Source organism: Narcine bancroftii, chromosome 3 (genome assembly GCF_036971445.1).
Source record: "Narcine bancroftii isolate sNarBan1 chromosome 3, sNarBan1.hap1, whole genome shotgun sequence".
Lineage (NCBI taxonomy): Eukaryota > Metazoa > Chordata > Chondrichthyes > Torpediniformes > Narcinidae > Narcine > Narcine bancroftii.
In genome coordinates, this window is record NC_091471.1 from 365,698,732 (window position 1) to 365,715,957 (window position 17,226).

Here is a 17,226-nt window from a genome sequence, read left to right on the forward strand (position 1 = left end):
ATCAAAAGGAGGTTCATTTGGCCCATCAACACTGGATCTTTAAAAACTCAATTAATTGAATCTTTCAGTATTTATTCCTTGTAAATTGTCTTTTTTTCTTTTTCAAATATTTTTAAAATTCCCATTGTTTTAATCATGTGCTGACAACCAGTGTTTTCTGCAGTTATTTCTCTCTTTAGTGGACAACCTTTTCTAAATCTCACAATTTTGATAATTGTCTATTTACTCTTTCTGTCCTATTGAAATGACTCCAAATTTCTCTTGGTGACTAAAGCTGCCATCTCCTGGAATTATCTCTACACAGCTTTACAAAACTAGAGCATTTCTATGAAACCTTTTATAAGCCGAAATAGCATAAAGCGAAGAACCATTCACTACTATTGGAGGCTATTTTCATAAAAGCAAAAGCCCATTCAAATCCTTTCGTTAAAGCAAACACGGGTTTCTTTGTAAAAGCGAATTTTCATAAAAGCTAGTATTCATAAAATGCGGTATATCTGTATATCTTTTTTGAACTTTATTCAGTCATGACATTTTCCCAAAGTAAGGTGCTCCAATTGGACAATATATATTTAGCAATGGCTATTTACTAACTAAATGCTTTTACTGTTTCCTTAAAATTATTTTGTGCAAAAAGCTAGGATTTCAGGTTGTGTTCCTGTCTCAAGGACCAGGTGATCAATAATTTTTTTCTTCTTTGGCTTGGCTTCGCGGACGAAGATTTATGGAGGGGGTAAATGTCCACGTCAGCTGCAGGCTCGTTTGTGGCTGACGAGTCCAATGCGGGACAGGCAGACACGGTTGCAGCGGTTGCAGGGGAAAATTGGTTGGTTGGGGTTGGGTTTTTCCTCCTTTGCCTTTTGTCAGTGAGGTGGGCTCTGCGGTCTTCTTCAAAGGAGGTTGCTGCCCGCCAAACTGTGAGGTGCCAAGATGCACAGTTGGAGGCGATATCAGCCCACTGGCGGTGGTCAATGTGGCAGGCACCAAGAGATTTCTTTAGGCAGTCCTTGTACCTCTTCTTTGGTGCACCTCTGTCACGGTGGCCAGTGGAGAGCTCGCCATATAACACGATCTTGGGAAGGCGATGGTCCTCCATTCTGGAGACGTGACCCTTCAGCCAGCTCAGATCAATAAAATAACTGAAGAATAGCAGGTTGTTTGTTAGAAATATCAGTCCAGTCCAAAGAAAATCCATTGTTCACTTCTCTCTGCTTTGTATCCTTTAACAAAGTGTTTTCACATGGTCCAAATTTTTGGAAATGCTTAATGTGTGGAAATGTGTGGAGAGGAAAACAGAGTTAATATTTTGGGATATTATTGTGTAAATTACCTAGCTTAAAGTAATTCCCCTTTTCTGTCAAAAAAAAAGATGAAATTCCATTTTGTAACTGCCAATAATTGCAGACAACCACATGATTGTAACAGAAAACAACAATGACATGGGAATGTTGCTTGGCAAAATATCAAAAATCAGTTGTGCAGTTAAATACCAGTTATCTATGTGTCACCGAAAATGTTCTCCCAGAATCACAGTGCGGCTTTCGCGCAAACAGAGGAACTGCTGACATGGTCTTTGCCCTCAGACAGCTCCAAGAAAAGTGCAGAGAACAAAACAAAGGACTCTACATCACCTTTGTTGACCTCACCAAAATCTTCGACACCGTGAGCAGGAAAGGGCTTTGGCAAATACTAGAGCGCCTCGGATACCCCCCAAAGTTCCTCAACGTGGTTATCCAACTGCACGAAAACCAACAAGGTCGGGTCAGATACAGCAATGAGCTCTCCGAACCCTTCTCCATTAACAATGGCGTGAAGCAAGGCTGCGTTCTCGCACCAACCCTCTTTTCAATCTTCTTCAGCATGATGCTGAAACAAGCCATGAAAGACGTCAACAATGAAGACGCTGTTTACATCCGGTACCACACGGATGGCAGCCTCTTCAATCTGAGGCACCTGCAAGCTCACACCAAGACACAAGAGCAACTTGTCCGTGAACTACTCTTTGCAGACGATGCCGCTTTAGTTGCCCATTCAGAGCCAGCTCTTCAGCGCTTGACGTCCTGTTTTGCGGAAACTTCCAAAATGTTTGGCCTGGAAGTCAGCCCGAAGAAAACTGAGGTCCTCCATCAGCCAGCTCCCCACCATGACTACCAGCCCCCCACATCTCCATCGGGCACACAAAACTCAAAACGGTCAACCAGTTTACCTAATTGGCTGCACCATTTCATCGGATGCAAGGATCGACAACGAGATAGACAACAGACTCTCCAAGGCAAATAGCGCCTTTGGAAGACTACACAAAAGAGTCTGGAAAAACAACCAACTGAAAAACCTCATAAAGATTAGCGTATGCAGAGCCGTTGTCATACCCACACTCCTGTTCGGCTCTGAATCATGGGTCCTCTACCGGCATCACCTACGGCTACTAGAACGCTTCCACCAGCGTTGTCTCCGCTCCATCCTCAACATTCATTGGAGCGACTTCATCACCAACATTGAAGTACTCGAGATGGCAGAGGCCGATAGCATCGAATCCACGCTGCTGAAGATCCAACTGCGCTGGGTAGGTCACATCTCCAGAATGGAGAACCATCGCCTTCCCAAGATCGTGTTATATGGCGAGCTCTCCACTGGCCACCGTGACAGAGGTGCACCAAAGAAGAGGTACAAGGACTGCCTAAAGAATTCTCTTGGTGCCTGCCACATTGACCACCGCCAGTGGGCTGATATCGCCTCAAACCGTGCATCTTGGCGCCTCACAGTTCGGCGGGCAGCAACCTCCTTTGAAGAAGACCGCAGAGCCCACCTCACTGACAAAAGACAAAGGAGGAAAAACCCAACACCCAACCCCAACCAACCAATTTTCCCCTGTAACCGCTGCAACCGTGTCTGCCTGTCCCGCATCGGACTTGTCAGCCACAAACGAGCCTGCAGCTGATGTGGACATTACCCCTCCATAAATCTTCGTCCGCAAAGCCAAGCCAAAGAAAGAAAGATGGGGATTGTGGATGCCAGTTGACTAAGACATATTCTTTACAATGCCTGACAAATACACCTGTATTAAGAAAACACAGTTTAAAAGACAATGCAAAATATATTGTCTTTAATAATGTAAAGTTCACTTTAACCAGGTAATTCCTATAACTTACAAAATCTAAATTTGAACCCTAGTCGCTGGTGCTGTAACAGCATTGGGCTAACTGAAAGGCTAATCGTGCTGCCATTTCATAATCAAATCCTCCTCCCTCAAGTTGACAATAAAGCTTCACTAATATACTTAATACTAATAAAGACTCTTTCTAGGCAGGGTTACGGAGACACTTTGGGAGAGTCGCCCCAGCGGTGAGCAGCATTGGCCGGCTCTTCATCCTGGGCACCCAACCATTTTATTTAAACACAACTTTATTGAAACTTTATTCAAACAGCCGGGCTCAACCAGGGCACTCCACTGGCTGAATGTTTGCTTCCATCTTCACCAAGGGGTTGTGTGTTGCATCTAATTTCACAAATTTAAACTTCTATTTAAATTTTTATTTTTTAAATTTTTAATGTTTATTTATTTCCTCAATACTTTTTGCCAGTTGCTTGAATTCTGGATACCGGGGATTTTACTTACATAATAAGTTTATGTATCTGTAACAATTCTGATAAATTACATGGCAATATTGTGCCGATCTATATCTGTTCTTCTCTGTTACCTGTGTATTATTGGAAGAAACAATTCCAAATGAAGAGCATTTACCATCTTCCAAAAAAAAATCTTAGTTGAGCAAATGTTTACAATTTCAGACTTTGTTATTTAGAAGCTGATTTCAAAGTAGTTGTGCTCTACTGGTTCTTCACATCAATAGCTTGAAAACTCTACAAATTTTTCTTTGGTTCTGTTGCAGATATTGTGCATTATTATCTGTATTGCAGCCACAGCGTGCGTAACCCATTCCAACAGGTATACATTCTGTAAATTGATATAAGGCAATGTAAATTGAACATTTTTTTAATGGGCTTCAAATGCAGTGTGACGTAATTGAGTTCTGACTTCCAACTAAATTAATGAAAACAGTTCTTCGTATAGTGCAACTCCAATTATCCGAAGTGGTCAGGACTGGGCATTTTTCAGATAACTGGTCATTTTTTTAGAAATGGCCCAGTAGCAACAGAAATTCACTTGCATCACTGTTTCAACAACAAACAATAAGGGAAGGCTTTTTAAACATTAAAATAATATTTAATTCTTATATATAAAAAAAAACACTGGCCGCAATGACAATTCTGATCACCAAGACCCCTCCAAACACCTGCCACTGATCCCCTGACATGTCCCCACTGCTCTGGTGCTGATCCCCGGAGAAGCTTCCTGGGCCTGTGGAACACTCACCGGTGAGTCAGCAGACTCCTGTCTCCCCAGTTACCGGAGCTCCCGAGTCCGGACTCCGAATCCTCCCCAGGCCTACTGCATGTGGGGGAGGCCGAGAGGAGGGTTCGGAGTTGGCATCGGGAGCACTGGTGTGCTTAGGAGGGAAGGGAATGCCACTGAGCCGGAGATCCCACTCCTGCCTGGGAGGCCGCTCTCCTTGATGATGCCGGGGCAAGGGATTCTTCCATCCACTTGTGGCTGGGAGACAGTGGTGTGCAATTTGAGAGGGAGAGTTGGATAGGAAAGTCAATAAGGGAAGGTAAAGAAGAAATGGAAAGAGAGAGGGGAGGAAGTTACCTGAAACGAGGACTATCAACGTTCTAATTTCATGTCAGGTGAATTTTTTTTCAACCTGTGAGGTCAGTCAGGCTTCAAAAAATTTCAGATAAATGAGGATTTCTGATATGTTTTTCACTTGTGCACTTTTATTGATTTTTAAAAAAATTCTGTATTACACAGTTTGTTTATATTCGTTATGTGTTTACAGTTCTTTATTTGTTCAGATAAATGCTGTGCACAGATTTTTTTTTGCCACTCCCAAAAGTGGCAATTCTGCCTCACCCACAGAAAAAAATTAATCTCCGGGTTCTATGAACCTGATATATGAATATGATATATGACTCTGGAAAGAACCCATGCAGACATGAGAAGAATGTATAATCACTTTCTAGACGGTGCCAGATTTGAATCCCAGCAGCTGGCACTGTAACAGCGTTGCCCAAACAGCTTCACTAACTCTGCTGTCCCACAGACCAGAAATCAAATAAAAGCTTCATATTTTTTAAGAATAAGAATTTTTATCCTTAGCCAGATAATTTGTGTGAAAAATGAATTTTGAGTTTTCATGAGAGTCTTTTTTCTCCCCCCCCCCTTCCTATAGACCCTATCAAGTTTCCAGCGCACACTAACAACCATGCAGCTCCAAATCGAAGGGTTGAGGCATCTCGCGTTGCCAGTGTTCCCCATGGCAAAGGTGGGAGCTAACATCTCTCTAAGTGTTGTCACTAGTATGTGCTAAACCTTCTTGACCTATATCCATCTTTACTGCTCGTGGTTCAAATCATTTAGTTTCAACCCTGCCACTGTGATGCAACAGGCTCAAAGAAGATGGCGTCCTTTACAACTCTGAATATCCATCCTCCGTGACTACCTAGTAAGTTTGAAACTTCCATGCAACTGAGATGTTCACTGTTTTTCCAAGCATAAATGCTACCTGACCATAAATGCTGAGAATTTCCGGCATGTTCTATTTTCATCTCAACAATAACTTTCAGCTTCTCTTCCCTGTCTTTTGAGCATGATTCCCACTGATTTGAGTTTGCTCTCTTATCATCCATTCATAACTTGAACAACAATCATTCCCATTCCTATCCTACCTACATCATTATCATTAATGCACACCTGTGACACAAGAATTAGGGCTCAGTGCTCCTCAACTGAAATCTACTTCCTCCATTATCCAGAAATCTAGCATATTAATGATTGCCATTAAACAAAAGGTTATACTTCATTGTAGTAAGGTAGTGATTTTCAACCTTTTTTTTTCCACTCACGTAGCACTTTAAGTAATCCCTATGCCATAAATTAGTAAGGGATTGCTTAAGGCGGTATGTGGGTAGAAAGAAAAAGGTTGAAAACCACTGTTTTAATCGTACCGAATTGACGCACGGTTTCATAACTCCAAAGGAAATGGGCCAGTGACAATTTTTCTCAAGCAAAATATTTCAGTAACAATTGGGTCTAGAGCAGTAGTTCTCAACCTTCCCACTTTAAGCAATCCCTTACCAATCACAGAGAAACGATGGCATAGGGATTACTTAAAGTGGTATGTGATTGGAAAGAAAAAAGTTGAGAACCACTGCTTTAAGGTGCTGGACTCAGCCAGTGCCTACAGTCCCCTTGGCCAGATGTGAAGAGCCAATCTTGCTGGTCCTTCACAATCTTGCATCAGGCTATATGTTTAAGCGTGATATTTTAGTATTGACAATTTTTTTTGTTGTTAGAATTTTTTTTAGGTTAAGTTTTATCTCTTTTTTTGTAAGTGGGTATTTTTTTCCATATATAATGTTAATTTTATTAACTCTTCACTCTTTATTGGGGGGGGGGAGGGTTGGACTAATTTTAAGTTAGACTATTATTATTGTGTTACAATTAACGGGGGGGGGGGTTTTGTGTAGTTTTCCGATGTAATATTGTAATCATACTATTTTAATTTTTAAAAATTTTTCTTTAAATGTAATTCTTTATTGTATTCATGTTATAAAATTTTAAATAAAGTCTTCACAATCTTGCATCAGGCAAAGAAATGTTGGTAGTGCGAGGCCATGAGCATCTCTGAAAGCTCATCACTGGCACCAGGTCAAAAGTGGAGTGCAGCTTTGTCTCTCATCTGAGATGTCACTAATTTTAACAGTTTTAAATGAACTTAGAGATGCAAGAGAATTAAAAATAAAAATAAATTTAATTATAAAACCAAGATTCCCTGAAAATAATTAAAAAAAAGACATTTGGAAACCCATTTTTCTCTTTCAGAAAGCCTAAAGTTACCATAAAAAAAATCATTAAGGTCTCATATCCTGTATCAGACCTGACCTGCGGAGTTCAATGACAGTGTGGAACCAGTGACTCAAACAAGCAACATTTTTATGACTGAAACGACTTGATTTTTAAAGAGAAATTATTCATCCTTTTTTGACAGAAGGACATCATTGGGATACAGCAGCTGCTAAATAAATCTGAATCCAATTTGCATCAACTCACAGCAATGCTTGACTGCCGTGGACTCCACAAGGTAAACAGTAATGGGGGAAAATAATACCTCTCCCTGTCTTATTTGCTCTGCTATGTTTTACTATGGCCAAGAATTCCTGATTGGTTTCCAGATTTATGATTTTCCTATTTTGTTACTGAAAGCACTTATTAACCAAACCCATTACTTATTGGAGCAAAGTGTGAATGTACCAACTATGAGGAGTGACTCCTCGACATTAAAATTATATATAGACAATCTGGTTTTAATTCTGCTGTAGGTAGTGGAGAGCATTGGTTAAGCTTCCTATTTGAAACCTTTTCCCAATTTGTTTCTTTTCTTCAGATTTCATTTTAAATTAGCCTTTTATGTTCTATGGTCTAGGTAACATTACAGATGCTCCTCTACTTACGATGGTTCAACTTACGATTTTTCAAATGGTCCGATGGTACGATAGCGATATGTATTCTAATAAAAATACCTGAACCTAGTCACTTGGTACTGTCGTTTCACAATTCGCTGCGTGTGACTGTCTTTATCGCTATGTTTTATGATTAAAAATGTATTTTTAGTGTGGAATAAAAGCTATTCAACTTTTAATTATCAAATAGGCTTTGTTTTAGATAAATTTGCCCAGCTGTAGGCTACAGCAAGTGTTCTGAGCACGTTTAAGTTCGGCTAGGCAATGATGTTCGGTAGGTGCGGTACTGTATTCTTTTTCGACTTGCAATTTTTCCATTTATGATGGGTTTGTCGGAATGTAACTCCGTCGTAAGTTGAGGAGCATGTGTACCATGAAAGTTGATTTGTGCATCAAAACAGAAATATTGGAAGAACTCAGCCAGTCTGGAGCATTTGTGACTCAGTATGACAATAACATAATCTACAAATTTGCCGATGAGCCCACGGTAGTGGGTTGTATAAAGGATGGGGATGAGTCAGAATGCAGAATGGAGATTGAAAACTTGGCTGAAAGGTGCACCAACCACAACCTTGCACTCAAGGTCACTTTAGGAAAGGAAAGCCAGAGGTGTACGATCCAGTAATCACTGGGGGGATCAGAGGTGAAGAAGGAGAACAAATTTAAGTTCTTTGGAGTCACTATCTCAGAGGATATTTCCTGGACCCAAAACACTAATGGCATTGTGAAGAAAGCACATCAGTTTCTACTTCTTCAGGAGTTTGTGGAGGTTTGGTATGACACCAGAAACCCTAGCAAATTTCTACAGACATGTGGTGAAAAGTGTGCTGACCTGCTGCATCACAGTCTGGTTCGGGGACACCAATACCTCTGAGCTTAAAGCCCTCTAAAAGGTAGTGGACATAGCCCAGGACATCACAGTCAATACCCTCCCCACTATCTACAGGGATCAATGCCATCAGAGAGCAGCAGCAATCATCTAGGATTCAAGTCATCCAGCACACTCTGTTCTCGCTGCTGCCATCAAGAAAGAGGTTGAGGTGCCACAAGACTCACACCACCAGGTTCAGGAACAGCTGCTAACCCTCTACCACAGACTCCTCAATGATAAACTCACTCAGGGACTAATTTAAGGACTCTTACTTGCGCACTTTATTGATTTTTTAAATTCTCTCTGTATTGTACAGTCAGTTTCTTTACATCTGTTACTTTTACAGCTCTTTATTGGTTTACATGTTTACGCTGTGCACTGTTCTTTTTTGCACTACCAATTAGTGGTCATTCTGCCTGGCCTCCAGAAAAAGAATCTCAGGATTGTATGTGATGTCATGTATGTACTCTGACAATAAATCTGAATTGTTGGAAGAAAACAGTTAACATTTCGGGTCGAAGACTGTTTCTCAGAACTGAGAAAGAAAACAAGTTGGTTCAAGTGACAGGGAAGGTGGGGGAGAGCAGTCATGTCTGCCAAGGGGGAAATGGTTGAGCTCCTTTGTGTAATGTATTGCTCGGGTGGTGAAGACTGGGTGATGTTGCACAGTCTGGCCTACTGGGATGTTCTGTGCAGGGCAAATATTCAAATGAAAAAGAAAATGAAAGGAATAGAAACCAAATGACCAGCTCTGGTACAAACAGAAATAAGGAGCAAGTTATCAGAGGTTGGAGAATTCAGAATAGAGTTCTACAGGCTGAAATGTGTCCCAACAAAAGGTACATTGTTATTCCTTCAGCTTACATTGGGCCTCATTGTAAGAATGTAGGAGGCCCCAGGTAGAGCAGTCAATGTGGGATTGGAATAGTCAATTAATATGACAGTTGGACCACTCACATAGACCAAGTCCGGATGCTGTGCAAGGCAGTCCACCAATCTGTGTTTGGTTTGTCTGATGTAGAGGAGGCCACGTTATGACAATAAATGTAGTAAACTAGATTGGAAGATATGCAAGTGCTTTAAGTTGAACAATTTGGGGTCCGTGAATGGTGAGATGGGAAGGAGCTGCATGGAAGGTACTGTGGGAAAGGGAATGGGGGGAGGGGCTGGGAGATAAGACCAAGAAGCCGGTCAGCTCTTTAGTTGCTGGATCTAATTTTTCTTTCTTTTTTGTTTTTATGAAGGACTATCTGGACGCCCTGAATGGTGTATGCTATGATGGTGTTGAGGGATTACTGTACCTTTTGTTGTTTTCTATCCTTGCTCTGGTCGGATTCTGTGCCTTGATCTGTGCCATAGCTTGTGGCTATAATCACTCTGCAATCAGGTAAGTGGCAACTGTTCCAGGTGATATCCTGGAGCAATTGAAATGACAAGGAATTGGATAAAGGCAATTGGGGCAGGGTGTATTTGTGGCAGAATGTATTCAGAGAGTGAGAGTTCTAGGGCAAAGGAACCTGGATACAAGATTTATGACAATAGGTGAAAATTTTGCTTTCTGCGGAGGATTCTGAGACTGAGGAATGAATAGAGTGTGGAGTTAATGAATGGAACAAAAACAATACCAGCATTTAAGATTAGTTTGGAATATGTAAGGAGCAGATTACAGATGTCTAAAATCCAGTTAATTTCGTATAAAATTATTGACAATTATGATCCTAAAAATGGTGCTGTTGATAAATCATTTTCATCAGTCGAAACAGGATACAAATGAATTTGTGCAGATAGAAGTAATATTTAAGTTCCTTGTTTAAAAAAAAAAATCGATGCCTTATAATTTTAGGACAGTGCAGGAATGTTCTTTTTGTTTTACTGCTGCTGCCCTAACATCTGCTTTGTGCTCCAGAAATCGAGATTATGATGACATGGATGACGCAGACCCTTTTAATCCACAAGCTCGTCGCATAGCAACCCATAACCCATCTCGAAGGCAGATAAACAGTTTTTGTAGTTTCAACAGTAGTATGGGGAGTCAAACCAGCCTTCAGCCACCTGCAAACACAGCCACCACAGCACCTGCACCTGAGTATATGTAAGTCCAGTGATCAGTTATTTTTGATAGCACTTCAGCCCACCAACCAACATAAACCGACTCAACAATCTAAACCTTCCCGTTACCTTTTTTTGGATCCATGTGCCTGTCTTTTAAATGTCCTTAATGAATGAATTCCAGGTAACCACTACTCTCTGTGTAAAAATAAAACTTATCCCTAATGTCTCCTCTATTCTCACTTCTCCTTAAGCAGGTATCCTCTGGTATTTGCTACTGTTGCCTTGGGAAAAAGGTGCTGGGTGCCCACCTCTTTTAATCTATTGTCACCTCTCATTCTTCTTCATTTCAAAGTGCAAAGTCCTCATAAGATATGTCTTCCAATCCAGGCAACATCCTGGTGAATCTCTTCTTCACGCTCTCCAAAATTCCATATCCTTCCTGTCATGAGGCAACCAGAACTGAACACAATATTCAAGTGTGGTATAACCACAGTTTTATACATGTGCAGTATTATCTCATAGTCCTTAAATTCAATCCTCTGACTATTGAAGGCCAGCATACTAATAAACCTTCTTAACTCCCTATCAACCTGCGCGGCATCCTTTAGAGATCTGTGGATTGTGACCCCAAGTTCCTTCTGTTTGTCTACATTGTGAAGAATACTGCCATCACCCAGAACTCCACTTCAAGTTTAAACTTCCAGAATGAATCACTTCACACTTATCTGGATTGAACGCCATCTCCCACTTTTCTGCCCAACTCTGCATCCTGTCTATGTCCTGTTGTAATCTTTGGCCACCACCTATACCATTCACAGCAACTCCAACCTTCGTGTGATCTGCAAACATGCTGATCCACACTCTCACTTCTTTTTCCAAGGGTCACCGATATCCAGGCACAATATTTTCCAACTACTACTCCTGCAGACAAGCCAATTCTGAATTCACACAGCATGGATCCCATGCCTTGTATCTTTTTGAATGAGTCTACCATGGGGGACCTTGTCAAAGGCTTTACTAAAATCCATATACACCACATCAATTTCTTTTGCTGCTCGTGAGGCATGACCCCTATCCCTCACAAAGCCATGCTGACTATTTGATACTAGTTCTAATTGCCTGGAATTAGGACACCTTCAGATTGCAGTGTTGCGCCAAAAACAAGCAGATTGTAACTGAAAATGGTTAAATAATAATAAAATATCATTTATAGCTAAAATACTTTTTAACACAATTTACAAAGAAGATTGGGTCAGACAAAAAAAGTTGTAATATATTAAATTTAGACATGCAGCACAGTAACGGGCCTTTGTGGCCCACGAGCCACTACTCCTCAAATATCCCAATTAACCTAAAACCTCTGTACACTTTGAAGGGTGGGAGGAAACCGGAGCACCTAGAGGAAACCCGCATAGACATGGAGATTTTCCAAACTCCTTACAGAAAGCGCTGGATTCAAAGCCGGGTTTCTGGCATTGTACTAACTGCTGGACTAACTGTGCTGCCCCACAGATATGTTAGCTTTTGAAATGAAATGCATTGCTGAATTATAATATCTTGCTCCATCTAAGGAAGAGATCTCGTAACTGATCATTGCAAAGAAATACAGCACTGCTGGCAGATGGAGTTAAACAGGAAAGTCTGCGGATTATCCAAATCAGTAGTATTGTCATTAACAAGTCAGAAAACCCTAACCCAAACATTAATATTATGAACAGTCTTACAACACGAATCTATAAGAAAAAAATTAAAAATAGTAGTGCATGAAAAGTAAGGTAGTGTCTTTGTTTCATTGATTATTCAGGAATCTGATGGCAGCTGTCCTTGTGCTGTTCAGTGCTCATCTTTGGGCTCCTGCACCTTTTCCCCGATGGTAGCAGAGTGAAGAGGGCATGGCCTGGGTGGTGGGGATCTTTGAGGATAGAGGCTGCTTTGTAGATGTCCTTGATGGAGTGAAGTCTGGTGCCTGTGATGTCGCAGGCCAAGTTAACAATCCTCTGTAGTTTATCCTTGTCCCGAGATTTGGTGCCTCCGTACCAGTCAGTAATGCAACCAGTCCGAATGCTCTCCTATAGAAGTTTTACGAGAGTCTTCGGTGACATACCAAATCTCCTCAAACACCTCACAAGGTATAGCTGCTGGCAAGCCTTCTTCGTGATTGCATCAACATGGAGGCTCCAGGACAGATCCTCAGAGATGTTGACACCAATGAATTTGATTATAGTGCAATACACATAAGCGGTGGAGAAACTCAGCAAGTGACGAAGCATCTATAAAAAGCAAAGAGTAAGCCCAAAATATTGATTCCCCTTTGCTTCTTATAAGCTGAGTTTCTCCAGCACAATGCTGTCAGATATCCAGGGACTTTAATTCATGCAAGAAATTAAGTATCTAAAATGAATTAAATAGCTTCGTACTGTAGTTTATCTCAGAGCTCTAAGCAGTTTTACTGATCCAAGCCCTTCTCGAAATGTGATGATGATTATATGTTTAAAAGGCTGACTAATTAGAGCCATAATTACTTTACTCTCTCTTCCTTAGGAACAATACTGTGTTATTTGGTGGAAATCGTCGATTTGAAAATGTACCTCTGATTGGAAGAAATTCACCTCCACCTTCGGTACGTTGGACATCTGAGGCAAATACATTTTGACAATGTTTGTTGTGATTCCTTTCCTTGCCATTTTTTTTGGAACTGCTTCCATTCTCTGGTGTAATATTAAACAAATAGTACCATGAAATGTCATAATACTTGTGCATGATTTCAAGTATTTATGGAGCAAAAGAGGAGCTGCTGGAGGAACTCAGTGGGTCAGACAACATCTATGGAGATACAGGGATGGCCAATATTTCAGATCGAGAGCATGCATCAGGATTGAATGTAATGGGGAATAGCCAGTACAAAGAGGTCGGGATGAGGCAGGAACTAGCATGTCATGGGTGAATCCACTTATTTCAATTTGCCTATAGAAGAAATTGTTCCACAGACAATGTGTTCTACAGAATGGAGACCTCCAAGTTCCTTGGAGTTCACTTAACTAGCAACCTATCAACATCTCCTCACTTGTCAGGAAGGTTTAACAGCTACTGCACTTCCTGAGAATACTGAAGCAGGCAAGGCTACTGACTACCATCATGTCAACCTGCTATAGAGCTCTATCGAGAGTGTCCTGACCGGATGTATCATAGTGTGGTACGGTTGTTGCAGAGAAATGGATCCACAGGACCATAAGAGTGACGGAGAAGATCACTGGAGTCTCCCTCTCTTTCTCTCCCTCACCCCCCCCCCACCACATTTGATGTGATTGATCGAGATTGTTGTCTGAAGAGGGGGCGCAAAATTATTGAGGACCCCTTCCACCCTGCACACAGCATCTTTCAGCTTCTCCTCTTGGGGAAGAGATACAGGAATATTAAAGCCAGCACCACCAGGCTGAGGAACATGGGCAGTGAGAATGCTGAACCATCAAAGAAACTGCTCACATTAACTGTCTGAGACAATCATATTCACAAAACAATATTTTTTATTTGTATATATCAGTGGTTTTCAAACTTTTTCTTTCCACTCACACACCACTTTAAGTATTCCCTATGCCATTAGTGCTCAGTGATTAGTAAGGGATTGCTTAAAGTGATATGTGGGTGGAAAGAAAAAGTTTGAAAACCGCTGGTATATATGAATATTTGTCCTGCATGTGTATTGATTGTATGTGTTATGTCTGATTGTTTGTCTGCGTGTTTTGCACAGAGGATGGAGAATGCTGTTTCATCAGGTTGTACTCGTGCAATCAGATGACAATAAACTTGACTTGACATCTATCTGGATCCCCCTATCACTTGCCAGCTCTCTCCCCCACCAACCTCTTTGTACTTGCTATCTCACTTTTACACTTTCAATCCTGAATGCAGTGTTCCTTTGTCTCCCAGACTGGCTGAGTTCCTCTGGCAGCTCATTTTTCTCTCCAAATTCCAGCATCTGCTCTCTCTTTGTAGCTTCAATTAATTACGACTTACTTGATAAAAATACTGAAGATATTCTTTAAGTTTAAATGAAAAGTAAGAGGAGTGAAAGGTTAAAAAATACGAAGGCTTAACATTGGTGCAACCTTAGTTTGCCAATCTCAACACGTAAATCTCAAGCAACTGATCTCCATAGGTGCCAATAACCAGGGGCTTTACTATACTGATTTCAAAATTCTCCAGCTTGATCACTATTCAACCAGGAGAGCTATGAGGGGATGGGAAGGAATTGGGGTGACAGGTGATGTTGGGGGAGCAGAGTAATTTAATTCTTTATCATCAATTGCAGAAAGACAGTTTCCTTGTTTACCTTATTAGTGACCATCAGTAGAAATTGGATTTGCAAACCTTCGTACCCACCTGATCAAATATAATAGATGACACTCAGATGAAATACTCTTGAAATCTGATGTAAACAGTCCTAATCCCAGAATATAATTCATGGAGAGGAAAATGGCTCTCAATTTCTTTAATATCCATCTAGATTTCTTTTGTTTGTAATTGGCAGTTAAGATGGACAATGTAATAGCATAATTTAGTCAACTTAAATATTGACAAAAATAATTGTTGACTTATTGAAAAGGAGAGCCACAGACATGATAAAGTTTTACATTAACAAGCTCTGAGGAAATTTAAACCTGTTATATTCTTTGATAGCCCTCCCCACAACTCCAAGTCTCTGTGTCATCTGCAAACTTAACAACTCGTGTATTTTTTCATCCAAGTCATTCATGTCTATCACAAACAAGCTACAGCTTCTCCTGGTAATGGAGTCAAATACTTTATAGAATTTCATCTTTAATTCTGAGCTTCCATTTATTTATTTATTCAAAAAAAAATCCTTTCAAGTTGTGGTCTAATTTATTTCTAATGGTAAATTAGTGTTTTGATGGTTTTTTTACCCACCCTAATTTAAGATTGAGAAACATTGAAGTACTGGTTTTGTTGTATTTGTACTGTTTGTAATACCAATATTTCATTTTTTTTCTTGAATTTTGGAGCTGAAATGTGAGTGATTTAAAACAGTAAGTTTTCAGCATTTGTCTTGTTGGATTTTGTTGCATTTGATATTCTTAGAATCAATCTTCTCTCGTGATTTTCTCCATTGTTGTTTGCATTTTTATCCAAACCATTAAGTGAGGGAAGAGGTTTGGATTCAGCGTGCTTAACTTGGGATCACCTTAAGTTTTATTTTCATCCTTTATTCAGACATCCCTCATTTACAAGAGAAACTTGACTAATTTTGCTATTTGAAGAGTGTTTTAGTTTGGATGCATTTTAGTTGGTGAAAGAGGAAGTCTTTAAATTTTGAAACTAGTTCTGTGGAATTGTAATTCACTCAGAAATCTTAACCAAGATTTTGTTACGAAGAAACAGATCAACAACATGTTTTGATCATTTTCTCTCTTGAGAACCCTTGTGTTTGTCTACATGAGGTTTACCCCCACTTCCTCTAACCATGTCCCATCCTCACCCTTCTAGTGATTGAAAAAGTAAGATTCAATGAGAGGGAAAAGTCATAAATGAACAGCAGGTGAATATTTCAGCGGGGTCATTTTCACAATTCACTAGTAAGGAGGATCTTGTGTAGTATTCTCTCTCGGGTTTAACAATTAACATGCAACCTAAATTTTTAAGAAAATACATTTTCTGAAGAATTCACCATTTCCGAGAGCTTCCTGATTGAAAGAACATTGGGTAGAACCAGATTATCTTTTTGATGCAGAAATATTGTCATGCTCTAAATGAATCTTCTATTTGACCATTAATAAAAGTGACGGTATCCTAGCATAGACTGTGCCTCCCTTATTTCACATTAAACAATTCATAAAATGTAAGGACAGTAAAGAATGTCAGGTAGCATTCATGAACTAAGAGTTTTTAAAAAGAATCAGGCCACCTGTGTATGTTGCAATACCACCGAAAGATCGCAAGGTCCTGTCTCTAAATTGCACACCTTGGGTTGCATCAGTTCAAACCTGGATTGTTCGTAGGTGGTGTCAGAAAGTTATTTACCCAAGTGAAAATCATGTTCTTTTGTTTGTGTTCTCAGTCTCAAACTGCTCCCATTCATTTATTGGCAGGTTAACTTTTTTAAATTCCTTATCCCCCATGGTTATCCCAGTTTTAGCCTCAGAGGCAACTCCACCCTTCCTCGTCCTGTCTGCACCTGAACAAGCTTCTTTTATCCCCTGATGAAGGGTCTTTCACATGAGAGATTAGTTCTGTTTCTCTTCTACAGACACACCATTTTCTACTTATTTAGGACATTTTCCTGAATTGGTCTGCAATCTTCAATCGGTGGGTAATGACGGCACCACTGCACTTGCTGTAATGGCAGAGCTGCTGATGCAGGGCTTGGGAGGCGCAGGGGCAGTCGTGTCTTCTCGCATGCCTCCGTGAGTCTTGCAGTCTTGTTGCTATGCTGTACAGGTTTAAATGGCCTGAAAAATGAGGCCGGCAGTGTTTTATTTTTAAACATTGGCAAACTCACAATGGAGAGTGCCCAAGATGGTGGTGTCCATGCTTGGCAGCCCAGACCATGAGGATTGCAGGCTCCAGGGGTGCAGAATTAGAATTTCTTGTCACGAACGTTATGAAATTCATTGCTTTGCGGCAGCATTGCAATGCAAACATTTAAATAAAACACCTTACAAAATAAATTTAAATAGTGCAAGAAAAAGAAAGTCAAAGTAAGG

The 17,226-nt window shown here is 40.4% G+C and overlaps 1 protein-coding gene and 1 long non-coding RNA gene across 9 annotated transcripts in view; both read left to right on the plus strand.

Annotated features, from left to right (window-relative positions):
* Window positions 1-17,226, plus strand: part of ttyh2 (tweety family member 2) — a 77,350-nt gene that overhangs the window by 53,199 nt on the left and 6,925 nt on the right. For 7 of the 8 annotated variants that reach the window (XR_011354941.1, XR_011354939.1, XR_011354942.1 and 4 more), the window contains 6 exons: window positions 3,891-3,946; window positions 5,295-5,387; window positions 7,113-7,205; window positions 9,700-9,842; window positions 10,362-10,547; window positions 13,049-13,127. Coding sequence is in view for 3 of the 8 variants with exons in the window: in XM_069930186.1 (XP_069786287.1) it covers window positions 3,891-3,946; window positions 5,295-5,387; window positions 7,113-7,205; window positions 9,700-9,842; window positions 10,362-10,547; window positions 13,049-13,127 (650 nt within the window). In the remaining 5 variants the exon portion in view is untranslated. The remainder of the gene's footprint in view (window positions 1-3,890; window positions 3,947-5,294; window positions 5,388-7,112; window positions 7,206-9,699; window positions 9,843-10,361; window positions 10,548-13,048; window positions 13,128-17,226) is intronic. The other variant, XM_069930187.1, reaches the window with a different exon arrangement.
* Window positions 13,137-16,315, plus strand: LOC138759562 (uncharacterized). The gene is made up of 2 exons (XR_011354948.1): window positions 13,137-15,552; window positions 16,010-16,315. It is a non-coding gene; the product is annotated as an uncharacterized lncRNA (long non-coding RNA).